Below are 27,688 nucleotides of genomic sequence, written 5' to 3' on the forward strand. Positions count from 1 at the left end.
TTTCCCACAAACAGAGCTTTCTTTTGGTGGTATTTGATCACCTGTGCGATTTTTTGATCACGCGCTATAAACAAAAAAAGAGCGACAATTTTGCAAAAATAGCAATATTTTTCACATTTTTTTATATGAAATTCCCCCCAAAAAAATGTAAAAATCAAAATTTTTTAACATTTTCGGCCAATTTGTTTTATCCTACCTATGTTTGGTAAAAAAAATCGCAAAAAGCGTATTTTTATTGGTTTGCGCAAAAGTTATCGCGTTTACTAACAAAGGGAAAGATTTTTGTCATTTTTGTTGTTTTTTTTTAACGCGTAATGGCGGCGATCTGCGATTTTTTTTGCGGTACTGCAACATTGCGGCGGACAGATCGGACCCTTTACTGACATTTTTGACACTTTTGGGGTTACCAGTGACATTTCTACAGTAATCAGTGCTATACATATGCACTGTTACTGTAAAATTACACTGGCAGTGAAGGGGTTAACTTTTTTTTGGGAGGGAGGGGCTGTGTGTGTCCCTAGGGGCGTGCTTTCTACTGTGATTGGCTGTGGCTTGAGCTGTAAGGACACTGATCAACGGATCTACATAGTAGATCCGTGTGATCAGTGTCTTTACACCGAGGAGAATGACAGGTGGCTTGTTTACACAAGCTGCCTGACTTTCTCCCTCTCCCCCGCCGATCGCAGAGTGGCCGGCGGACATCGGGTCCGCTGGTCACACGCGCGGGGGGGTCCGTGACCGTGCGGGAGCGCGCCTCCGCGGGCGCGCGCTCGCTCCCCAGACCCTCCCAGGCTAGTGACGTTAATTAACGTCACTCTGCCTGGCAGGGGCTGACCGGCAAGCGGTTAAAGGGACAGTGTAAAAATAAAAACTAAAAGATAAAATAAATAGGAAAAATGAAAGCTCCCACTCCCCGTTAGCTCACTTGCAGAAGCGAAAGCATACGCAAGTCGCGCCCACATATGTAAACAGTGTTCAAATCACCCATGTGAGGGTGTCGCCACGATCGTTTGAGTGAGAGCAATAATTCTAGCCATAGATCTCCTCTAAAAATCTAAACTTGTTGTAACCTGTAGAAATTTTTAAAATGTCGCCTATGGATATTTTTAAGTACCAATGTTTGTCGCCATTCCACGAGCGTGCGCAATTTTGAAGCATGACATGTTGGGTATCAATTTACTCGGCGTAACATTATCTTTCACATTATAGAAAAAAATTGGGCTACATTTACTGTTTTCTTATTTATTAATTTTTAAAAAGTGTCTTTTTTCTCAAAAAAATGTGTTTGTAAGACCGCTGCGCAAATACCGTGTGATATAAAAATCTATATTTTATACTCTAGGGTCTCTGCTAAAAAAAATAAATATAATGTTTGGGGGGTTCTAAGTAATTTTCTAGCAAAAAAAATGATTTTAACTTGTAAACAAATGTCAGAAATAGGCCCGTCTTAAAGCCTGAGCCCTCATTCAAACTGAGGCCGGTTTAATATTGTGCGGGTTCAGCTGAACTCGCACTATTTTAAACCCGCATGTCATTGCGAGTTCGGGGGCGATTTGGCAGACATCTGTGAAGATTCCTGTACAGACGACTATTGAAATCCCCCCCAAAGTCGCCAAAAATAGTGCAGAAACTACGTTTGGGAATTGTTGGGGTGCCATAAAGTCGGCGTCGCACTGATTCAGCCGTTGTGAGCAATAGGCTCCGATTTGGCCTGCTCAATGCCTGATTTTAGCCCAATGTGAACAGGGGCTAAAAGTTTTTTTTACCTTAATTGCATTAAAGTAAAAAACTTTCAGTAATCTAAAATGTCAGCTGTCAGCGCTTAAAGCGGAGTTCCACCCAGGGGATACTTTTTTTATTAAAAATACCCCCGGGACAGTCAGGGCTAGTGCATTCCACAATGGATAGCCTCTGATCTGTCCCGGGTTGCACTTACCTTTTAGGAGAAATACTTACCTTGAAAATGTATTGTCCAGCGCTGCCATCTCAGGTGTGGGCAGCTTGAAGCCAGCGTGATCCTCTTCGGCGTCCTCTTCCTTTTTCTTCGGTCACACGATGCACTGCACCGGCCCCGCCGTCACTTCCGGTGCGCGCGCGTCATCCCTCCACAGCTTCTGGGCATGCCCAGAAGCTGTTTAGAAGGGAATGACGCGCGCGCCCCAGAACTGACGTTGGGGCCGGTGCAGGCGCATTGATTCCTGGGAGCGATGACGTTCAGCTCCCAGGAATCATTGCAAAAGCCAGGAAGTGACGAATCGCCGTGGCCGCCGAGGGGAGGAAGAAGGAAGTAAGGTAAGTATATTTTCTCTACAAGGTAAGTAAAAAAAAAAAAAAATTGTGATTATCCATTTGTTTTTCAGGTGACCCGGAGCGAGAAGATGGAGGTAAGTATCATTTTAGGGTGGAACTCCACTTTAAGTGGTCTGGAAAAAAGCAGCATGTAACATTTGTAAATATACAAACACAAAAAGTACATAAAAAAGTAAAAAGCAGTGCTGTATGAATAATGATACTCTTCAACAAGTACAGTAAAACCTTGGATTGCGAGCATAATTCGTTCCGGAAACATGCTTGTAATCCAAAGCACTCTTATATCAAAGCGAATTTCCCCATAAGAAATAATGGAAACTCGTTCCACAACCATTTATTCATAAATCCTTCAGTTTATAGTCCATATAAAAAGATTATAGCAATGTGATAGGCTGTGTAACCATAAAATGTCCATCCACAAATGGCGCCTCCACAAGGGGATTAGAAGCAAAATCCAGCAGGAGCTACAGAGTATAAAAGAGAAGAGAGGCGCCTCTAAGTGTAGCAATATGGTTCCATTTAATGAAGGTTCAACATTCACATGGATGATGATTAAAACAGGCACATCTACAGTAATGCTGGCCATACACTATTCGAAAAATCGTTCAAACTTATTTTCGAAAAACGAACACTCGGCCGTGAGAGCAGAGGATCGTGCTATCGGGTAATGACTGAATTTTGATCAATAAATCGTTCAATGGACATAGATGAATCCGTTTTTTGTTCAGTTTGTCAAATATACCTAGTGCAAACAGTTCGGGCGAGAAACATTAACCTTTCAATTTATCGTTCGTTCAGCAGAATTTTCCAAACTGTTCCTTCGATTTTTCAGCTCTGAAAAGTTAAAACCAATTTTCTATTTGTGCCCATTAACTGGACGAAAAACGAACGAACGGACCAAACGACAGATTTGCGAACAATTTTTCGGCTAGTGTATGGCCAGCATAAGTATGCAGGCAACCGGGGTAAAGCTGTCCACATAGACTGCCCTCCGCACTGCCGTCTCTCACCACTATTAGTCTGCAGTCATGACTGAGAAGACTACCCTGCAGTAGAGTGATCTGAAAGTGAGGCTTGAAGCGCTCGTGGAGCGCAGCGTGAAAGGGATGACGTTGATGGCGGTGCGGAGTACAGTCTATGTGGAAAGCTTTACTTCAGATGCCTGCATACTTAGATGTGCCTGTTTTCATCATCAACCATGTGAGTTGCTAAATGTTGAACCTTCATTAAATGTAATCATATTGCTACACTTAGAGGCGGCCCTCTTCTCTTTTATACTCAGTTGTGACATGATGCTACTTGCAGGGCTGCTGTTAGAAATCGCGGGGGCCCCATACAGCCTACCTGACAGGGCCCCACCCTCGACCGAAAGTGACTGAGGAGATATATTAATCGGTCCCTTTATCTGCACTTCAGGTGCACAGATGAATGAATAGGAAGCGCTCTGAGGCTTCCTGCTGATTTACAAACTGAAGCAAAGTAGATACAGTTCACTATGCTTCAGTGATGAATGGACACAGGAGGGATTGGTACTGATCGCTCACTGTGTTCATTCAGGAAAAGAAAGGGGCCAGTAAATGACTAGGGATGATCGAACGGTTCGGGTCGACCATCTGTTCGACCCGAACATTGGCTGTTCGAGGTTCGGCCGAATTCCGAACTTTTTGCTGAAAAAGTTCGGAATTTGGCAACCAGAACCGACCAAAATGCAATGGGACAGGAAATGGGCTTTAAAAGCCCGTGATTGGACCAGAACCATTAGCAAAAGCCAATTGAGGGGGCAGGAGAATGCTAGGAATGTGATTGGAGTGACTAGGGGGTCCATAGGCCAATCATTAGTGAATACGCCCCCCAGTATATAAGATAGCCCCGCCAAATTCCTAGCATTGTAATACAGGGACATGGAAGAGAGTGGAAGCAGTTCTGTTACTTCTGCTTCAAAGGTGTCATTTAGGGTAGTTAGGGTGCTATTTTCTGCTTTAGTTAGATGCAAAAATGTAGTTTCTGTAGGGAAAGTGTTAAGTGCCAGGGTGACCGTAGTGTAGTGTAGGGTGAACTGGCTTTGACTGCTATGGCAGGGTGACCAAACCCTTCCATGTCAGGGTGACCGCTATAGAGAAAACATAGTTTCTCTTAGGTCACTTACAGAGCAGCGATATGGCTTCTCACCGGTCAGCCTGCTTTTTGCTGCAGACGTTTATAGGGATTTTTTGAGGACAAGTTTGGAGTCAGGCATGACATCTGAACTTGTGTATAGGGGTATATATGCACACCCATGTATGTATATATACACCTGCACATATATAGGTGTGAAAGTAGCAGACCACTATACTTGCGCTAATGAAATAATTAACACCAATATGTCTCCGCTCCTATCACACCTATATTTGTGTATGTGTAAAATACATATAAGTGTGTGTGTATATATACCCCTATACAGAAGTTCAGATGTTTTGCCTGCCTCCATAGAACCCAAAAAAATGCCCAAAAAAACGCCTGCGCCAAAAAAAAACCGCCCAGGTGTGTTTTTGCAGCAGGCGTTTTTTTGGGCATTTTTTGGGGGTCTTTGGAGGCAGGCAAAACATCTGAACTTCTGTATAGGGGTATATATACACACACACTTATATGTATTTTACACTTACACATATATAGGTGTGATAGGAGAGGAGCCATATTGGTGTTAATCATTTCATTAGCGCAAGTATAGTGTTCTGCTACTTTCACACCTATATATGTGTATGGGTATATATACATATAAGTGTGTGTGTATACATACCCCTATACAGAAGTTCAGATGTTTTGCCTGCCTCCAAAAAAATGCCCAAAAAAACGCCTGCGCCAAAAAAAAACGCCCAGGTGTGTTATTGTTTTTTTTTGGGCATTTTTTTGGGGTCTTTGGAGGCAGGCATGACATCTGGATTTCTGTATAGGGGTATATATACACACCTACACATATATAGGTGTGAAAGTAGCAGAACACTATACTTGCGCTAATGAAATAATTAACACCAATATGTCTCCGCTCCTATCACACCTATATATGTGTATGTGTAAAATACATATAAGTGTGTGTGTATATATACCCCTATACAGAAGTTCAGATGTTTTGCATGCCTCCAAAGACCCCAAAAAAATGCCCAAAAATCGCCCGCGCCAAAAAAAAACGCCCAGGTGTGTTATTGCAGGGTTTTTTTTGGGCATTTTCGGCATAGAGGACTATGGGAGATCGGATGAAAACTGACCTTTTCAGAAAGCCTGTGTGAAAGGGATCTATGGATGTGGTAGATCTTCCAACCTCAAAGGGAAAGTCATCAGGGAAAACCGCTCAATCGTATCAAGCCAGACAGAAGGATCACCGGCACCAGAAAAAATTGCTAATAGTGTAGTATTTATTAACCACATGCAGACCGCCCGCCGCAGATATACTACAGCAGGCTGGCTCGGCTGCGCGAACCAGCGTGTGGGTACGTCAGTTTGTGAGAGCTCTCCTGGAGGCAGCGGGGATGCAGATCCGCCAGGCACCCACGATCGCTCCCCGCTGAGAGAGAAGGACAGTCAGCTGTTGTAAACACAGCCGCCCGTTGTTCTCTCTGGAATGATTACAGAGCGCCGGTGTTCCTTCTATATAGGATCACAGGTCTGTGTTCATTTCACAAATCCCTCCTCCATACAGTTAGAAAACACCTCCTAGGCTCACATTTAACCCTTTGATCGCCCCTGGGTTAACCCCTTCCCTGCCAGTGTCATTATTACATCATCATCGCGGGTGACCAGTGGAAATTGCGGCCGCCGGACCCGCTGATTAGCTTCCCTTGAGGCGAATGGGCATGCACGCAATAGCAGTCCCGCGAAGTGACATACAAGTACGTCGTTTCACATGACAGAGTCGACCTGCTGCAGTAAAACTACGGCGGCTGCTCGGAAAGCGGTTAAAGTATTTTTAATCCTCTGAAGTGATTGTTTTTTGGGGTTTTTTTTTTTTTGGGGGGGGGGCTTCAGAAAGGATCCACTCTAGGGGGCAAGGGCTGGTCAGAGCTGCCTGTGGTTTTTCTTTTGCTTTCCTCCTGACCAGGGAAAGTTTTTGGACAACTCTTTTTTTTCCAAACGAAATACTTATATATGTAACTAAAGTCAGAGCTCACAATTTGCATAATTATTCAGTAGTGGATCTAGAACAGGGGTGTCAAACTCACTGTCATCTCGGGCCCTATCAGCATTATGGTTGCTCTCAAAGGGCCGGTTTTATCTGTAAGATTAGATGTCCAGAATACCCCACTCCTCCTTACATCAATCAGATGTCAAGAGCCCCCACCGTCCCTTACAATACAGTGCACCCCCCTTACCTTGTGCTGCTGCTGGGAAGAAGCTGGGGGCGTTGCTGGGCAGAAAGTGCAGGATCTGGAGAAGGATCAAAGGAGCTGGAGCTCTCCTGTAGCTGCAGGAGATAGGCGAGGGCCACATGAATTGGCCTGGAGGGCCAGATTGCGCCCACGGGCCTTGTGTTTGACACATTTGATCTAGAGGATCAGCATGCCTGCCAAAAATTTAGAACAGGTTCCAGTTACAGAAAAGCTGAATTCTCAATATGTTGTGTATTATTTTTTGTGCTTCCTCTTTAATTGTATTTTTTTATTTTTATTTTTTTCAGGTGATGTTGGTGAAAGGGGGGATATTGGTGAGATTGGAAAACCGGGAAAAGAAGGTCCTAGGGGATCAAAAGGTAAAATATATTTGTGGAATATTTTCACTGTATTTAGGTGGAGTGAAATTTTAAAAATGAAGTTTAGGTATGGAAATTTTTCCTTAGTTACATTGTCCAGTTTGGATCAATGTAAGTATATACACTATAGTGTCAAAAGTATTGGGACGCCTGCCTTTACACGCGCATGAACTTCAATGGCATCCCAGTCTTAGTCCGTAGGGTTCAATATTGGCTGGGCATTTATAAATACTTGAGCAGTGTCAAGAAAATAGAGCAAAAACAAAAAAAAAAGTACACCTTATTAAGATACCACTAAGTGGAGGAGGACCCCTTGGTGGATTAACCAAGGGCCATCCACAAAAATCTGATAGCCTATCACCTTCACCGGGTCCAGAGGGCTCAGTACTGTCTGATTTATGATTTATCCAGCAGTAAAGAATTTGGGGCCAAATTAATATGTTATGCAGTTAGATATCTTTGTTATGTTGCTATGGAAACAATGAATTGCACGATTAGCTATTGCTTTAGATTGATGTAGCTCTCTATAAAAAAAAATCCCTATTTTTTGTAAGAAAGGAGGCGCATAGGGCCTTTTATGCTTGTTTATGAGGCCAGGTTACATACAGTATATTGATGCCGCTGGGTAGCACAGGTGGTACTCCTTGCATAGCTTAACTGTCTCTTTTTATAGTGAGTCTGTCTCTAAAATAAAGCTCCAAAAAGACAGTAAAAACTTACCCCTTGTGTCACCCACATCTAAGCAGGTGTTTCCAGAAAGGTTATTGTGTTAGGAAATTTTCTGTTTTTTTTATTATGTTGTGGCTGTATTGGCTGTTACATTGTTTTGTTATTGTTACCTCCTGAGGGTCAAGGGTTAACACTGCTGGTCAGGTTTTCCTGGACTTTGTGGATGGTACTGCTCTCTGCTGGGGCAAATGTATAAAAGAGGGAGCACAGCTATCAATTACTTACCACACCCACTTCCTTGAAGCTCCACCCACTCTGCATAATTAATCTCCGCCTACTTATCATCAGATTATAGGGTCTACTCAATAAAGAGAGAATTACAGGAAATTAAAAAGGGAATTTCAAACTTAAAGCGGACCTAATCGATTTTGGGCCATCCGCTTGCTATTTGTCACCTGAAAAAAAAATGGATAGTTACGATTTTTTTTTTTTGTTTACTTACCTTGTTTTTGAAGAAAAATATACTCACCTTTCTTCCACTTCCTCCCTCTGCGGCCGCGGCCCACGCCGTCACTTCCTCTTAGCATTGATTCCTGGGAGCTGAACGTCATCTCTCCCAGGAATCAATGCGCCTGCACCGGCCCCGCTCGTCACTTCCGGTGCGGCACCGCATTCCCTGCTAAACAGCTTCTGGGCATGCCCAGAAGCTGTGGAAGAATGCGGCGCCGCCCCGGAAGTGACGAGCGGGGTCGGTGCAGGCGCATTCTGGGAGAATAGGACACGAAAGAGGACGCAGAAGAGGACGCGCTGGCTTCAGCTGCCCACATCAGAGATGGCAGCGCTGGAGAAGAAATTTTCAAGGTAAGTATTTCTTCTAAAAGGTAAGTGCGACCCGGGACAGTACAGAGGCTATCCATTGTGGAATGTGCTAGCCCTGACTGTCCCGGGGGTACTTTTATTGAAAAAAAAATTTGTGGCCGGAACTCCGCTTTAAGGCCAAAGTAGCAGAGTTGGAATAATTCTCCCACACTACTTCTGCCTAAAGTTTAAAATTCTCATCACAATTCCCTGCAATTCTAAAGTGTCAAATGTGCTCAGGTGTGACCATACAAAAAATGTAATATGTAAATAAAGTGCAAGGTGTAAAAAGGTACTATAAAACCTAATTATACTATCTGGTATAATTAGGTTTTATCGTACTTATTTACACCTTGCAGTTTATTTATATTTACATATTCCATTTTTTGTATGGTCACACCTGAGCACATTTCACACTTTATTCACATGTCATGTTACCAGATATTTTTCCACATAAGATTGTGGCTTTCATCCTACCTACCTTCATGTCTGTGAATGTGTCTTCACTCTCCAGGGGACCTTCTCTGCTCTGCTGTGGCGGCCGACGTCGGCGAGGCACTGCTGAGAACGAGTCAGAGTGCCTTTGATTTAAAAACGGTGCTAGGTGGCGCCATTACGTAACTGCGCATGCGCCCACCCGGCCAAGCTTGTACAAGCTTTCCCAAGCCCAGCAGGCATTGGAAGGGCCCATGCGCAGTTAAGATGTCGGCTCGCAACCATTTTTCTTACGGGCATTTACAGGCAGCCGGATTAAAGGGCGCTTGCCGGGACAATGTAAATTACCCGGGACAGGCTCCTATTTGCCAGAACTGTTCCGGCAAAAACGGGACAGTTAGCAAGTATGCTCTAGTTGCTGTGTCGAGATCACTTCATGTATAGGAAGAAAATCAGAGTATTGCTGAATATGTGATCTACATTTTGCTGCAAGTTCACCCATTGGTGGGAACCCAGTTGGGGTTCCAGGACTTATAGGCTTTAAGGATAAGGACTTTTACTACAATTTAACCCCTTAACGTCTGTGCCTTCCAGGCCCTTTAAGAGGTTTCTTATGCCAGGAGGCGGGGTTTCTGATAATGTGACCGCCGTAATTGGCTGTCACAGCGGTCACATGAATAGAAAACAAACCACAAGTAGAGATCAGGAGCTTTCCGTTAGCCTCCGTAAGCTCTGTTTATATTCTGGTACGTATATATGTGGCCTCTCAGTGTTAAGGCCCACCCACCGAGAGGCCGCATTTATGCATACCACCAGCACGAAGAGGTTAAAGGTATGACTACCACAATAGGCAGAGGGCATCAGGAGGCACTGAGAGATAGCACTTTGTGAGAGGAATGGATGCCTGGGAACAATCAAGCTGTAATGTTGTTTAAACTTAAACAACTTTAGCAAAAGAACTTTGTTGTTAAAGCGGTTGTAAACCCAAAAACGCTAACAAAAAAAAAAAACCTGCGAGACAAAGGCATAATGAGCTAGTATGCTAGTATTACTTACCTTAGAACGAAGCCCCAACACGGACCCCCGGACATCGCTGCGGGCGCTGCCATGATCCCTCGGCGTCTCTTCCGGGTTCGGCGGCTCCGGCGCTGTGATTGGCCGGAGCCGCGATGACGTCACTCCCGCGCATGCGCGCGGGAATGATTTTCCGGCAAGCTCCCGGCAAGCAAAACTGAAGGTCCCCCCGGACCTTCAGAGTGCATGCGCCGCTCTCGTGAGCGGCTGCATGCACTGCAAATATCTCCTAAACCGTGCCGGTTTAGGAGATATTATTTGTACCTACAGGTAAGCCTTATTATAGGCTTACCTGTAGGTAAAAGTCAAAAAAAGCATGATACTACCGCTTTAACATACAGTATTTTGCCTGGTCTGAAGTTACTTGAGGTCATACATCAAGGGGTACATGCAAGGCATATCACACATATGGTTCACACCTGGTGACAGAACAATTCAAGAGAAGTAGTACAAAAGTCTAATGTGTGGTCAAGCTAACCCAAGATGGCTTTATTGCCATTGCTAATGACTACAGTACCAGTGTCTATATGCATATACAGTCAGCCAGTCAGGAAGTGGAGGTGTCTTGGCATAGGTGACAGAGAGCCCTGGTAGTGAAGGAGCCTCAGTGAGTAAATGAGTGAGGCCTCCGGCGAGAATAAGCATGGAGCATGTACAGGGTTGAGCTTCCTGGGATTTAGATATAATCACACACAGGTTTAAATATTGAACATACGGATCAGTGTCACTGGGATGGTGGAGACAGGTAACTGGGATGGTGGAGACAGGTAACTGGGATGGTGGAGACTGGCGCACATCACGCGCCACTGGATCAGAAATGCTTCAAGGGAAAAGGAGCAATTTTTAATGAGGAACTGTAATCCATAGTGTACAGAGCAGGGTTTCTCAGCCAGGGTTCCTCCTGAGGTTGCTAGGGGTTCCCTGAGCAATGGGCAATTTCTGCCTCTCAGATAAGTTTCCAATGACACCATTGTTCCTTTTATCTCTCTGTAAGGGGGTAATTCTTCCCAAATATGACAAGAGTAAGGAGCATTCTTCCCACGGACTGTTACACTATTGTGTCATGAGTTGTAAATTTTTATTTTTAGCAGGGGTTTCCCGAGACCAGAAATTTATTGAAATGGTTGAGAAAGGCTGGTACAGAGTATAAAAGTCCCAGAACTGTGCCACAGAAAGAGTGCGACACCTTAACACCAACACCATGTTTTGGTATATGCCTCTGTTAGCTTCTAGGGTATGTCCCCAAATTGTGCACTGCCCACACCATGGGCATGCGGGGTGTTCCGGGTGCTCCTAGTCACACTAGGATGCGTAGATTCCCCCTCCCGCAGCACTGCCGGCTTCCCTCCTATCCTCTCCCGCCGGCTGCTGCTGTGGACATACAAGGGGATGTTTCAAGATGAAGAGCAGGAGAAGAGGCAGGTAAATATGTCATTTACTGGCCTCTTCCTTTTCTGAATGATCACAATGAGTGATCATTACTGATCACTCACTGTGTTCATTCATAACTGAAGCACAATAAACTGTGTTTGCTATGCTTCCGTTTGTGAATGAACAGGAAGCCACTCAGCACAGAGTGCTTCCCAGTGCAGAGAAAGGCACTGGGGAATCTTTGCCCTCAGTTAAAAAACGCACAGTGCCCAAAAAATGTACATGAGTGTGATTATTGCAGGCAAGACAGCAACAACGCACATGTGCAATGCCTGAAAATGTGCAACATAGTGTGAATGGGAGCTAAATAAAAACATGTGCTAAAAAAGGATTGGTGTGTTTAAGTGATTTGTATTTTTTTTTTTTTTTTTGTATTAACATGTTTTACTTTTCAGGTGCTAAAGGAGAAATCGGGCATTTGGGTGACCAAGGGCTGATAGGTAAAATTGGCCCTATTGGAGGAAAAGGTAGGACACTTGGTTTTCTTTTCTTTTTTTCTATAAAAAGTCAAAGTAACATTTGTATGAATGTAACATTGTTTCTTGGAATGATAATGTTAGTGTTATTTGCAATTTATATATTATCTCTCTAGGACGGGGTCCTCAAACTTTTTAAACAGGGGGCCAGTTTGCTGTCCCTCAGACTCTGTTGGGGGCCGGACTATTGTTTGAAAAAAATATGAACAAATTCCAATGCACATATTTTATTTGTATATACAAAAGCAGCAGTCTTGTGTGATCCCCAAAAGTATTATTATTATATAGGATTTATATAGCGCAGTATATATATATATATATATATATATATATATATATATATATATATATTTATATTTATATTTGACAGTATATTATATATCACTTTACTGATGAGTCTTGGAGGATTGCGGTGCCGCGATAGCCACAGCCGCCGCCGTGGACTGTGGATGTCCCTTTGCATGCAGCACTCAAAAACAACAGACAGAGGGCGCACTGGCCTAATGCATTACCTTCATACACACTTTTTTTAATACAAACGTTTTTATTGGGCTTTATAAACAAGAAAGCCAAAAAAACAAAAAAACAAAACCAAAGTATGACATATCAAAGCTGTGTCAGTACAAATTATTCCAAACAAGTCATATATAGCACATGGTAAGGTAAATATATATACCAAAGAGAAAAAAATGAAAAGGTATACAGTGGGCGGTGGCCCTTAACTGGCGATCGGAGACGGTCCCTTGGACTCAGGTGATGTCGAGAATGGAGGCGATTAGGAGTATGGAGAGGGTCCATCACACATTATATGATACTATGCATATCTTCCATAAAAAATGGGAGAATTGGGTTGTGGGCTAATCCTGTTTTAAGTTTTCATGAGGTTACCCTTTTTCAGCACTCGGTGGTCTACTTGGGGGTCCTACCCCAGACAATCATTTATATCTCAGGAACAATCTGTTAATACTGTTACTGTTAGTTTTTCCGAAGTATGCATACACACTTTTTTTATATACTCCCAAACAAATAGTGTCAATAGGCATATCAGATATTCAATATGTGACTGTCTCCAGATCCTCAAAGCTTAACTTGTAGCAAGGGAGAACCTTTGTGTGTCCAAAAAGGCTAATATTTTTGGAGGTCAACCCCTCTTCTTTATGTCCAAGTAGTTCCATTCTCTGACACCCTGCATTGTTATAGAGACAAAGCAGTGTTGATTGGAGGAAGGATCCATGGCACATGGCGGTTGATACCAGGGGCGGCCCGTCCATTGGGGGCACAGGGGCGCTGCCCCCCCTATCCATGCATCCGGCCCCCTAATCCACATGCAGGGCGCCGGACGAATGAATTCCAATAGGGTTTTTTTTTTTTTTTTTTTGAAGCACGTGATTAGAGCCAGAGGCTCTAATAGGCTTCAAAAAGGGTGGGCTCGGGACTGCGCCCTGAGCCCACCCAGTTGTGTGACAATAGCGAATTGATATTCGCTATTATCACACTAATTCTCCTCCAAGCCAATCAGGAAGCGGCTGAAACCCGTTTCCCGATTGGCCAAAAGGAGAGGCCATGCTATTGGCCAAGGAAGAGGAGGAGGGAGAAGACGCAGGGGAAGCCGCCCCCGCTGGGGGAAGCCACCGCTGGCTGCCCTCCACGTCAGTCCAGGGTGAGTGAGCCAGCGACATGGGGGGGGTGTTATGGTGTGCGAGCTGGTGTGGTCCGGGGGGAGGGGGGGAGTTGTATGGTGTGGTCCGTCTGCCGCCCCCCCGGCCCATGGAGCACCAGCCGCCACTGGTTGATACAGAGCTCCGACAATACCATAAGTGCCAAATCATGAAGAAGGTGTTGAAGGCTCCAGTACTGGAATGGAGGAGAGGTAGGAGACATGAGCCGCTGGGGGAGATGAGTATAATACTCCTTCCCTTGTATCTGTCTTTTTTATTACCTCACAGGGTCACGTTAGCATGCATTTCCATGTGCATTTAGCTAGAAGGACACTTTCACATGTCATACTGCATAGGTAGGAGTGGGGGCTTACTTAGACTGCTTTCACACTGCTCTGTAGCAAAATCGCTGTAAAAACGCACCATGATTTGAGTTTTTGGTGCGTTTTTGATTCACATATCCATTTTTAACAGATGCAAGCAAACCAAAAACACACAGGAAACATATCTGAAACACAGCAAAATTGCGGTAAAAAGGCATAATCGTTTTTACAGCGATTTTGCTGTGTTTCAGGTGTGTTAATATTAAAGGATATGTGACTCAAAAATGCACCAAAAACTCAAATCGTGGTGCATTTTTGCAGCGATTTTGCTGCAATTTCGATTAATTTTAATGGGAAGCTGCGCTTTTGGTGCAGTTTTCAAAACCACACCAAAGATGCAGCATGCAGGACTTTTCAAAACGCACCGCACCCACAGCGCAGTGGTGTGAAAAGTCCCATAGGATTTAAAGGGAAATTTTTTTCTTGCAAGGTAAAAATGCAGGAAAATCATATCAGTGTGAAAGGGGCCTTAGAGTGAAGGTGAACTGTATAAAGATAGGGTGTGATGGTAGGTTAAGGGCCAGAAAGATTTTATGTATCGGGGTGTATGGGGATACTTTATTACTGATAACCCCCAACCTCAAAAACTACCAGGCACTGGGCATTTAGCGCCAAAAAAAAAACACAATGTACAGGTTGTAGGTACCTCTGGGTTCCAGTATTTGACTTCTTGTGGCAGTTTACTTTTATTTCAGCACAGATGCAGAGACTATAGTTCAGCTGATAGACAATTAGGAGTCTTTTATCTGCATAGCCATTTGCCAGTGATTATGCATCTACGTTCGTTCTGTGTGAATTATGCAGCAATATTTATTAGGCTATTCTCTTGGAATTAATGTTCTTTTTTTATGGTCAGTAGTAAAATAATGCATTATGACCACTAGATGGAGCTGATGCACATAGGAAATACTTTGTAACAAGAGATACAATACAATATACAAAGATGCAATGTTTTTGTTACAAGAGATATGTAACAATCCTAGAGAATGAATATCAAATTCCCAAAATACAGAGCTAAAAACAAATAGTGAATAAACAAATCAGTGCTGACATAGTTCATTCATCAAATGACAAATCAAATACAGTAATACCTTGGTTTACGAGCATATTTCGTTCCAGCAGCATGCTTGTAATCCAAAGCACTCGTATATCAAAGCAAATTTTCCCATAAGAAATAATGGAAACTCAGATGATTCGTTCCACAACTATTTATTGGTATAAATAAAGATATGCTGCTATCATATCTAAAGTACATTACTGTACAGTATAAGCATGCCATCCCCTCTGTTAAATAACAATGTGTCCCTGTGTGTGTACTGTATATAAAAGATGCTGATTTCTACTGTATCAGAGTGTCTCCCGGCGCTCACGTTACTCCTCGGCTCTCTGCATCTCTCCTCCCCTGATGATGTCAGCGGGAGTGCTTGACCCCGCCCACGGGGGGAGAGCAGAAAGATGAGGAGTCATATGAGTGCCGGGAGAAGCTCTGATACAGTAGAAATCAGCATCTTTTATATACAGTACAGGCACAGGGACACTTAATGTTATGTAACAGAGGGGATGGCATGCTTATACTGTACTAAACCACCTTAGCATTGCTAAACCACTTTAACCACTTCAATACCGGGCACTTTCACCCCCTTCCTGCCCAGGCCAATTTTCCCCTTTTAGCGCTGTTGCATTTTGAATGACAATTGCGCGGTCATGCAACACTGTACCTACACCAAATTTATGTCATTTTCCCCACACAAATAGAGCTTTCTTTTGGTGGTATTTGATCACCTCTGAGTTTTTTCCTTTTTGCTAAACAAATAAAAAAAGACCGAAAAGTTTGAAAAAAAAAAAAAAAAGTTTTTTTGGTTATGTTATACAATTTTGTAAATAAATAAGTTTTTTCTGCACTGATGAGACTGCACTGACAGGCACTGATGAGGAGGCACTGATGGGGTGGCACTGATGGGGTGGCACTGATAGGCGGCACTGATATGTGGCACTGATAGGTAGCACTGATATGCAGCATTGGTGGGCACTGATAGGCGGCATTGATGGGCACTGATAGGCAGCATTGATGGGCACTGATAGGTGGCACTGATGGACACTGATAGGTGGCACTGATGGGCACTGATAGGCTGCACTGATCGGCACTGATGGGTGGCACTAATGGGCACTGATAGGCGACACTGGTGGGCAATAATGGGCACTGGTGTGCGACACTGATAGATGGCAATCATGGGCACTGGTGGGCAGCACTGATAGGGAGGGCACTGGCAGGCAGCACTGATGGGGAGGGCAATGGGGGCTCCCTAAACCCTGATTGCCATCCCTGGTGGCCATAGTGGGCATCCCTGGGGTCATAGGTGGGCATCCCTGGGGGTCATCGGTGGGCATCCCTGGTGGTTCTAGTGGCACCCCCCCCCCCCGAGGGTCTGCACTGGTAATCATTGATCTGATTACCAGTGACGAACCCCCCCCCCCCCCCCGTCAGGGGAGCCGCCGATTGGCGCTCCTTTACTCGTGCCTGTCAGGCACGAACTAAGGAAAGCCGATCAATGGCTCTTCCTGTTTACTATGTGACCAGCCGTGATTGGACACGGCTGGTCACATGGTAAAGAGCCTACGTCCAATAGTGTGATAACTTCTGGATAAATGTATTAAAGACACTAAACAACTACCCACAAAGACTGCAAATAAACAAACACATTGAAACAATATTTCCTAAGGAGAGTGTGTGCAGCAGCAGGATGCAGAAATCAGTGGGCCAGCTAGTCAAATCCTAGAGAATGCTAGAGGGAATTAGCCGACAAATGTACATCCATTAGTGATCACCTGCTGGGAGGCTCCAGAGACATGGCTTCTGATATACTGAACTTAAACCATTGGTGCAAAAATGTCACATCTTTATTTTATTACGGACTACCCTAATACCGATAGTGCAGCCATGTAAAACTCAAATCTAAGCAGTGGGTCTAATTGAGAGGAATCAAAACTTGAAGGAGCCACAATATGTCAACTAAGGGCCACACCTATATGTATTTTCATAAAAAAGACTTAATGCATTAACATTATAATAATTTGCATGTTTGTTGTCAGTGTAAGGAATTCTGCCCCATGGTTGGTCTCAGTGGGAAGGAATAGCACCCCATGGTTGGTGTCAGTGGGAGGAATTCTGATCTATGGTTGGTGTCAGTGGTAGGAATTATGTCACATGGTTGGTGTCATTGAGAGGAATTCTGCCCCATGGTTGGTGTCAGTGGGAGGAATTCTGCTCTAAGGTTGGTGTCAGTGATAGGAATAGCACCCCATGGTTGGTGTCAGTGGGAGGAATTCTGCCCCAGGTTTGGTGTCAGTGGGAGGAATTCTGCTCTATGGTTGGTGTCATTGAGAGGAATTCTGCCCCATGGTTGGTGTCAGTGGGAGGAATTCTGCTTTAAGGTTGGTGTCAGTGATAGGAATAGCACCCCATGGTTGGTGTCAGTGGGAGGAATTCTGCTCTATGGTTGGTGTCAGTGATAGGAATAGCACCCCATGGTTGGTGTCATTGAGAGGAATTCTTCCCCATGGTTGGTGTCAGTGGGAGGAATTCTGCTCTAAGGTTGGTGTCAGTGATAGGAATAGCACCCCGTGGTTGGTGTCATTGAGAGGAATTCTTCCCCATGGTTGGTGTCAGTGGGAGGAATTCTGCTCTAAGGTTGGTGTCAGTGATAGGAATAGCACCCCATGGTTGGTGTCAGTGGGAGGAATTCTGCTCTAAGGTTGGTGTCAGTGATAGGAATAGCACACCGTGGTTGGTGTCAGTGGGAGGAATTCTGCTCCATGGTTGGTGTCAGTGGGAGGAATTCTGCCCCATGGTTGGTGTCAGTGGGAGGAATTCTGCCACATGGTTGGTGTCAGTGGGAAGGAATAGGGCCTCGTGGTTGGTGTCAGTGGTAGGAATAGCACCCCATGATTGGTGTCAGTGGGAGGAATTCTGCCATATGGTTGGTGTCAGTGGGAAGGAATAGGGCCTCATGGTTGGTGTCAGTGGGAGGAATTCTGCCCCATGTTTGGTTTCAGTGGGAGGAATTCTGCCCCATGGTTGGTGTCAGTGATAGGAATAGCACCCCATGGTTGGTGTCATTGAGAGGAATTCTTCCCCATGGTTGGTGTCAGTGGGAGGAATTCTGCTCTAAGGTTGGTGTCAGTGATAGGAATAGCACCCCATGGTTGGTGTCAGTGGGAGGAATTCTGCTCTAAGGTTGGTGTCAGTGATAGGAATAGCACACCGTGGTTGGTGTCAGTGGGAGGAATTCTGCTCCATGGTTGGTGTCAGTGGGAGGAATTCTGCCCCATGGTTGGTGTCAGTGGGAGGAATTCTGCCACATGGTTGGTGTCAGTGGGAAGGAATAGGGCCTCGTGGTTGGTGTCAGTGGTAGGAATAGCACCCCATGATTGGTGTCAGTGGGAGGAATTCTGCCATATGGTTGGTGTCAGTGGGAAGGAATAGGGCCTCATGGTTGGTGTCAGTGGGAGGAATTCTGCCCCATGTTTGGTGTCAGTGGGAGGAATTCAGCCCCATGTTTGGTGTCAGTGGGAGGAATTCTGTCCCATGTTGCGTGTCAGTGGGAGGAATTCTGCCCCATGTTGGGTGTCAGTGGGAGGAATTCTGCCCCATGTTTGGTGTCAGTGGGAGGAATTCTGCCCCATGGTTGGTGTCAGTGGGAGGAATTCTGCCCCATGGTTGGTGTCAGTGGGGGGGGGGGGGGGATTATGTGATGGAAAAGTTCATTGATTAGACAATTACGAAAGTGAAAAAAAAAAAAAGTTTACACTTTATAGGATAAACTTTTAGTCTCTTATTTAGTATTGCGCAATGAGCAGCAGTTTTAAATCCAATTATATTTCAGTTTTCCAAAGTAAGGACAATAAAAGAACATTTTTATTTGGTTGATTTAGTCTACTACCTTTTTAATATTACTCTTTTCTTTGTTTAAACAGAAAAAATGTGTTTGGACCCCTAAAATACCCCAGAAACCTTCTCTGTAAAATGTACACAGGAGTAATATACTGTATCCTTGATGGCGGTTGTCACTTAGAAGGACCACACTGCCCTCTTCTGGGCAGAAATCATTATTGCACTTTTTATTATGTTATTGACATATTGATTTACTTCTCTTTCACTTTCAATGATAATGGTAAACAGGACAAATAGAGAGGATAATTCTCTTTATTGGGGGCACAGACAGCAATAAAAACTGACAGGTGTTCTAATCCCTCTGCACTCTATCCAAAACTAAAAAAAACATTCTGCTTAGAACTTTAATTATTCATCACTGGTATATATTACACTGTTACATGTACTTATCCAGAGAAAAATATGGAGGTTGCTATTATGCTGAAATTGCTGGTTTTCGGAGGCTGTCTTGTTGATCGTCTGACTCAATATTTTAGAAGGGGTATGCAAATAAAGAAAGTTGGAGTGAGTTTGGAATTCATAATCTGCATACTTGTTCAGTGATCTCCAATGATGGAGATGGAGGATCAAAAAAACAGATGGAAAACTAGCAGCCTCTGTACCTTTCAGTGGTCTCCATTTTTTCATCATTCTCTACCTCATTGAGACAGCGACCCGGTAAATTCTTCTAAAAACTTTCTTTTGACATCAGAAAAAAAAAAATTAAATCAAAGTATGGAAAAACAAAATATGTATTACAATTCTGAAAGGCTCTAATAGGTCTGGGCAGTGGCGTAGCATGGGTTGTCAGCGCCCGGGGCAAGGCAAGTAATTTGCGCCCCCTAACCCGCGAGATTTTAGCACTCGAGTCTCTTCCACTAGATTAGTTAAAGAAACCCTTCCCCCTAAGCACATATATTGTTTGTTATGAAAATACTGATGTAATTAAAGTAAAATGCATCTAAATACAAGTTTGAATGACCAGCATGTCCCCTTTCAATGCAGAAAGACCAGCGTGCCCTCTTTCAATGCAGAATGACCAGCGTGCCCCCTTTCAATGCAGAGAGACCAGCGTGCCCTCTTTCAATGCAGAATGACCAGCATGTCCCCTTTCAATGCAGAAAGACCAGCGTGCCCTCTTTCAATGCAGAATGACCAGCGTGCCCCCTTTCAATGCAGAGAGACCAGCGTGCCCCCTTTAAATGCAGAGAGACCAGCGTGCCCCCTTTCAATGCAGAGAGACCAGCGTGCCCCCTTTCAATGCAGAATGACTAGCTTGCCCCCTTTCAATGCAGAATGACCGGCGTGCCCCCTTTCAATGCAGAGAGACCAGCGTGCCCCCATTCAATGCAGAGAGACCAGCGTGCCCCCATTCAATGCAGAATGACCAGCGTGCCCCCTTTCAATGCAGAGAGACCAGCGTGCCCCCTTCCAATGCAGAGAGACCAGCGTGCCCCCTTTCAATGCAGAATGACCAGCGTGCCCCCATTCAATGCAGAATGACCAGCGTGCCCCCATTCAATGCAGAATGACCAGTGTGCCCCCTTTCAATGCAGAATGACCTGTGTGCCCCCTTGCAATGCAGAGAGACCAGCGTGCCCCCTTTCAATGCAGAATGACCAGCGTGCCCCCTTTCAATGCAGAATGACCAGCGTGCCCCCTTTCAATGCAGAGAGACCAGCGTGCCCCCTTTCAATACAGAGAGACTTACCTGCAGCAGCGGCTTCTCCTCAGTCCCCCACGTCTCCTCGAGTCCTCCCGCCTCCTCCTCGGCCAATGGCATGCGTTCGCCTTTTGGCCAATCAGGAAGTGGGTCTCGGACCCACTTCCTGATTGGCCAGGAGGAGGATCCGTGTGACAATAGCGAATTTTCATTCGCTATTGTCACACAATGGGTGGGCTCTGGGCGCACTGCTCTGCGCCCCGGGTCCACCCTTTTTGAAGCCTATTAGAGCCTCTGGCTCTAATCAGGTGATTAAAAAAAAAAAAACACTTTGTGACAGCGCCAGGCTGCTGACTCACTCGTTGGTAAACTGACTGAGCAGTGAGGAGAGGCGGCATAGGCGGGGCTTGGCTTGCAACGCCACCCCACCCTACACTAATGGACAGGTGAGACACAGTCCAGCCCCGCCCTGACCTACCATTTTCAGACATAGGGCAGCCACACTGGACATCTCCCAGCCTAGAGATGGAGGCAGCCGCAGACAGTGTGTGAACTGTGTATGTCAGAGCCAGACAGACAGAGTGACACTGCGGATGCGCCCCCCCTAGATGTTGCGCCCGGTGCGGCCGCCCCCCCTGCACCCCCCACGCTACGCCACTGGGTCTGGGTGTCACTGTGGGGTTTGGGCATTTTGGAGGGGGTTAGGGGACTTTGTTGCAGACTTGGTGGCCTTGCAGAGTAAGGGGTTTCTGGAGGGACATGGGGTCAACAATGGGGCTGGGAGCTTTGGAGGGGGTTGATGGTTTTTTCTTTAGGCTGGAGGCAGAATGGCACTGGAGAGCACTTCAGGAAGTTAGGAGGGGGGGGGGACAATGGGACACTGATGAAGGTTGGGAGCACTGTGGGAGACTGTAGAGCACTGCAGGAAGTTGGTGGGCACTGTGGTACTCTGTTGGAGGTTAGGGGCACTATGGGAGCTGGAGACTCTTTGGCAGGCTAGGGGGCACAGCAGGGGGCTGGGTAGCATTTTTGGAGATTGGAGGGCATTGTAGGGGCTGAGGGCTCTCAGGGACCCGGGGGGCACTGTGGGTGCGTAGGTGAGCTACAGCTGGCTGAAGGAGGACACGGTTCGGCAGCAGGCCACAACCCAGTGGTTGAGAACCATTTCTCTAGACCAGAGTTTCTAAACCAGAGGTTGCTAGCAGTTCCTTAAAGTGGAGTTCAACTCAAAAGTGGAACTCCGCTGATCTGCTTCCCCCCCCCTCCGATGCCCCATTTGGCACCTTTCAGAGGGGAGGGGGGGACGGGTACCTGTTTTTGACAGGTACCCTTCCCCACCTCCTGGGAGACAGAGCTGCGGCGCTGTCCCTCGGAAGTTAGGACCCCTCCTTTTTCCTCCGCCACTGGGCCAATTACAAAGGGCAGCGCGCTTTGCTCATGCGCAGTAGGGAACCAGCAGTGAAGCCTTTCCGGGTTCCCTTACCCTGGATGGCGGCGGCAACACCCGAGAGCCGATAAGTAAATCGGCTTCGGGTACCAACATCACGGGTTCCCTGCACAGGTAATTTCTACTATTTAAAAGTCAGCAGCTACAGTATTTGTAGATTTTTTTAAGGGGGGCGGAACTCCGCTTTAGGCGATGGGCAATTTCTGCCTCTCAGATACGTTCCCAATGACACCATTGCTCCTTTTAGCTCTCTGTAAGGGGGTAATTCTTCCCAATGATGACAAGAGTAAGGAGCATTCTTCCCACTGACTGTCGCACTAATGTGTCATGAGTTGTAGATTTTAAATTTTTAGCAGGGGTTTCCGGAGACCAGAAATTTATTTCAAGGGTTCCTCTGTATTGAAAAGGTTGAGAAAGGTTGCTCTAGACTTTCATTGTTCAGATACTTTTATTTTTTGAATTCTCTCTTGCAGTTTCAAAAATGTTATTGTGAGAATTTTCATTAGAAAATTATCCTCTCCATTGTCAGGATAAAAATTGTACAATGATTATTGGTTGGATTTCTGCACATATAATTCAATGGAAAATGTCTTTGATGTTTATTTTAGGGGACAAAGGATATACAGGCATACCCGGATTTCCAGGAGGAAAGGGGAAACCAGGTATCAGAACTTAGCTGTACATCTTTATAGAAAACCTGAAGTCTATGTAAGCCTAATCATGAAATATTCAAATATGTTTTAACATGTAAATGTCATTTCATAAGGAGTTGCTTCTACTTGAAAAAATTGCATTTTAAACATCAAATTTGAATTCAGCTGTTATTGTGCGTTGTAGACCTAGTAGGTACAATGCCTATCCTTTGGATAATCTTGTTGTGATAAACAATGATTGGATCAGCTTTATGCAATTAGGTATTTAACATTGAACCTCTCCTGACAAATTTGACTTCAGTAAGCTGAAATCTGATTGGTTCCTATGGGTTCGGCTGGCCAAACACGGGTTGCAGGAAAGAAATTTGCCGGATTCCCCCATCAGCAGAGACAGTGTTGATGTGGGAATCCTTCGTGCCGAACCATTGTCTTCTTGCGGGGGGAGCGGGGGAAGCCATCAATGCTGGGAGAAGACAGTGATTGCTAGCGGCTATAGCAGCCACTAGCGATAGTCACAGGTAAAACCAAGCAGGCTGGCTGTACCTAAGTTGATCAATCAATCAACTTGGGTACATTCAGCCTGGCCATACACGGTTCAAACCTCGGCTGGTTCTTGCTGAGCTGGCCAAGATTTGAACCATGTATGGCCTGCCTTATTTCACTGTGTACATTATCACAAACTTTGTGCCGCCTTATTAAATAGGTCCAAAAGGTCTTTATTTTATAAAGGTTGAAGACTCCAGATTTCAATGGAAAAGCTGCAATATTGTGTATGTCTACTAGTTGGCACAAAAGAGACAACCTGGAGGCCATAGTATTGTTTAACTGATATAATACTATTAAGCATAAAGCTGAACTCAGGGGAAATAATAAAGCTTTCAATATGGAGGAGCCCTGCACTGCAAAGTTTAACCACTTAAGCCCCGGAAGATTTTACCCCCTTTCTGACCAGGGGGTATTTTGCGATTCGGCACTGCGTGACTTTAACGGACAATTGCGTGTGACACTGTACCTAAACAAATTTGACGTCCTTTTTTTCCCACAAACAGAGCTTTCTTTTGGTGGTATTTGATTACCTGTGCGATTTTTTGATCATGCGCTATAATCAAAAAAAAGAGCGACAATTTTGCAAAAATAACAATATTTTTCACATTTTTTATATGAAATTCCCCCCCAAAAAAATGTAAAAATCTAAATTTTTTAACTTTTTTGGCCAATTTGTTTTCTGCTACCTATGTTTGGTAAAAAAAATCACAATAAGCGTATTTTGAATGGTTTGCGCAAAAGTTATTGCGTTTACTAACTAAGGGAAAGATTTTTGTCATTTTTGTTTGTTTTTTTTTTTAACGAGTAATGGCGGCGATCTGCGATTTTTTTACTGCGACATTGCGGCGGACAGATCGGACCCTTGACTGACATTTTTGACACTTTTGGGGGTACCAGTGAGTGACATTACTATAGTAATCAGTGCTATACATATGCACTGTTACTGTAAAAATGACACTGGCAGGGAAGGGGTTAACTTTATTAGAGATGCAGTGACTATGTGTGTCCCTAGGGGCGTGCTTCTTACTGTGCAGGGATGTGGCTGTGTGAGTAAAAGCACAGATCAACGGTCCTACATAGCAGGAATGTTAGATCAGTGCTTTTACACAGGGAAGAATGACAGGCGGCTTTGTTTACACCGGTCACACGCACGGAGGTGTCTGTGAACGAGCCGAGGTGGGAGCCCGCCCACTATTGGCTCCCAGGCTAGTGACGTACCCATACGTTACTTTGCCTGGCCGGGGCTGACCGCCGCAGTATATGTACTTGCGGCGGTCGGCAACCAGTTAAGATCTCATTATTATCGAGGGAAACAATAAAAAAAACTCTTTTACTTGTCTTATTATTCACTTTCCCAGCAGCTGGCACTCTGCTGTTCTTTCCAGTGCCCCAGGTTGTGGGTAGACTTTCAGCATCCACACTTACAATGCAGGACTGATGGTCAGGCATTGTATGTGATGACATCACAGTGTAACCGCCAGCACTCCCTTCCTTTGGTGGTCAGTGTAACGCCTCCTTATGTAGGTGGTCAGTGTGGAGGTGGTCAGCCCCTTTAGATTGGGAGTTGGTGGAGAAGAATTTAATTTCATTGGTGGTCATTGGGAAGGATTCTTACACTTGTGGTCAGTGAATACCCCCCCCCCCCTTAAAGATAGCTAAAAAGATAAATAATGTCAGTGGTTACTCATCTGAGAGGCAGACACTACTCATTGCTCAAAGAACTCCTAGCAGCCTCTATAGCAGAGATCCTCAAACTACGGCCCTCCAGCTGTTGCGGAACTACACATTCCATGAGGCATTGTAAAACTCTGTCATTCACGGACATGACTAGGCATGATGGGAATTGCAGTTCCTGAACAACTGGAGGGCCATAGTTTGAAGACCCCTGCTCTAGGGGAACCCTAGGGTTTCACAGAAGCCTGGTTGAGAAAGTATATAAAAATATAAGTCTATAAAATGCCATTGGCTCCTGCTACTGTCGATCACAACCCGTGAGCCAATTAGGACAGAGAGGGGGTGGGGCCAAGTCATGGCTCTGTGTGTCTTATGGACGCATAGAGCATGGCTCGGGAGCGAGCATGCACCAGTGCCCCAATAGCAAGTGGCTTTCTATTGGAGGCACTGGCTGAAGAGAAGGAACCAGGAGTTCCAGCGAGGGACCAGAGAAGAGGAGGATCGGGACTGCCCTGTGCAAAACCACTGCACAGAGCAGATAAGTATGACATGTTTGTTGTTTTTTAAATGAACCTTTAATGTCACTTTAAAGTAGAACTATAGGGCAAAACTTTTTTTTTTTTAAATTTTGGATAGAGCAAGGGAGGGTTACATCTCCTGTCAGAATTGTTTTCACATTTTGTGTCTCATTGGGGGATTTACCTTCACTTCCTGTCCCATAGCTAAGCAGGAAGCCAGAGGAAATCCCTGCAAATTAGGGGAATTATTTGGGGACCCCCAGGTCACCAGAACCAGTGTCCCCATTGGAAGATTTCTGGGGACAATCCAAAATGTGGGATTTTCTTTTACTTTCACTTTCAATGATAATGGTAAACAGGACAAATAGAGAGGGGGAATCTCCTTAACGGGGGCACAGACAGAAATAAAAACTGACAGGTGTTCTAATCCCTCTCCACTCTGTCCAAAATTTAAAAAAAAAAAAAATTTCTGCTAGTTATACTTGTAGCAAGTTTCCAGGCCTGTGGCCCGATGTGGGTCTGCCATCGGTACCGGTAACCTCTCCAGTGAGCTGCGACCCTGGGTGTGAGAACTGAAGCAGCGACAACTCCGGCATCTTTGTTTGTGGTTTTTATTGAATTTAAGGGGATGGGAGAAGGGAATGAGTGGGATACTCCTTTAGGCTCCAACTAATTACACTTGGGACTTTGCTTCTGGAAAAATGCCCATTGGCGCTTCCTTGATGCCAGCCACCGCCAGCCAACACTCACTAACTCTGAGAACACTCTGTAGAACAATAAAAGCGCTGAATCCTCGACTTGTAGTCCAGAAGATCCAGGACTGAGAACTGTAGAACCTCTGGCGCTGTTGTACTGTAACAGTCACTGAATACTTTCCACCACCCTGCCTGGCTTGAGGTAGTATGATGTAGAATCCTGTATGGCTGTAGCTTTAACTGACATACTCTGTACAGTTCAGGGCCCAACTACAGGTGCCCCCTTTAACTCTTCAGGGTCCACTGACTATGTACCCCCCTTTACAGCTAGCTGACACTGGATCCCAGAACCTCTTCTGGAGTGGTCTTCTCTGACTCTAGGCAGACCCCCAGGAGCAATCCACAGTACTCACGACCTGTGTAGGCTTTCCTGGGACTGCACCCCTCTCGCTCTCCGCAGGCTCTCGGCACACCGGATCCCCGCAGCTCAACTCAGCACTCTCTGGACACTCAGGCGAAACCTCGAGACATCCACCTTCCTCAGACAGGAGGAGAGACAGCCACACTCTCCTTCCTGGGGCTCTGCTCCCGCCAAAGACGCCGTAACACGCACTTCCCTCCATACTTATACCCACTCCCAGAAGCCTTTGCAGCATACTCTACCTTCTGGGGTAGTTACAAGCTGGGATGTGTCCCCTGATTGGGCTTCCCACACTGCCCTATGAGAAGCCTCTCACAGGAGCCAGTGGGGAAACTTCTCCCCTCAGCAGGTACATCTGGAAGCCATGACACCCTAGCTAACAAATCACAGCCCTGCTGTTAGGCAGACAAGGGCCTACTATACATTTACCTAGCACCTACCTGTAGGGTGCTACATACTTTAAGCTTTGAAAAATAGCTGATTGGTTTCTATGCAGAGCTGCACCAGAGTTTGCACTCTCCAGTTTAAGAAAAACAGCTCCAGTTTAATCGAACATTTGGGACTTTTCCACATTTGCCATATTTGTGATTCAAATCACCCATCTCTACCCAGGTGTCTATCGCACTCTAAGGACATATATGGTGACCATGAGACCCTGATTTATTTGTATTCTGTTTTGGTCCAGGCACTTTTTGTGACTGCGGAAGGTACCGCCGAGCTGTTGGACAGTTGGACCTGAAAGTCACTCATCTCAAGTCATCTTTAGCGTTTGTAAAGAATGGTGAGTATACTGAATACACATTTTTAGGTGTTCAACACAAGTGTTTGCTAACTGTGAGTTCAAAATGGATAACTGCAGCAAATCTAGGTTTAGGTTCCATTCATATACAAACATAAAGTGCAGGGCAAACCTTAAATAAATGGATAAATAAGACAGAAGAGTCCATGTATAGGTGTTGAGCCGCAAGCATCTTAATCAGTGATCAGTTGGTGAGCGCTATAGTCCACACAGGGCGCTGGAAAAAATTTACGCACAGTGACATTCCCTTCACCAGAGGCACTCAGATGCGCTCACCTCATATAAAGACCCCTGTAATACCAGTAGGTCAAAAGAGCTTAAATCAGGA

At 45.1% G+C, this 27,688-nt stretch overlaps 1 protein-coding gene across 2 annotated transcripts in view; it reads left to right on the plus strand.

The window, feature by feature from the left end:
- Positions 1-27,688, plus strand: part of COLEC10 (collectin subfamily member 10) — a 134,838-nt gene that overhangs the window by 100,089 nt on the left and 7,061 nt on the right. For both annotated transcript variants that reach the window (XM_082258227.1, XM_082258226.1), the window contains 4 exons: positions 6,959-7,030; positions 11,893-11,964; positions 22,663-22,716; positions 27,247-27,342. In XM_082258227.1, the coding sequence (XP_082114353.1) occupies positions 6,959-7,030; positions 11,893-11,964; positions 22,663-22,716; positions 27,247-27,342 (294 nt within the window). The remainder of the gene's footprint in view (positions 1-6,958; positions 7,031-11,892; positions 11,965-22,662; positions 22,717-27,246; positions 27,343-27,688) is intronic.

The sequence above is a fragment of the Pelophylax lessonae genome (assembly GCF_965119305.1).
Source record: "Pelophylax lessonae genome assembly, chromosome: 5".
NCBI classification, from domain to species: Eukaryota; Metazoa; Chordata; class Amphibia; order Anura; family Ranidae; genus Pelophylax; species Pelophylax lessonae.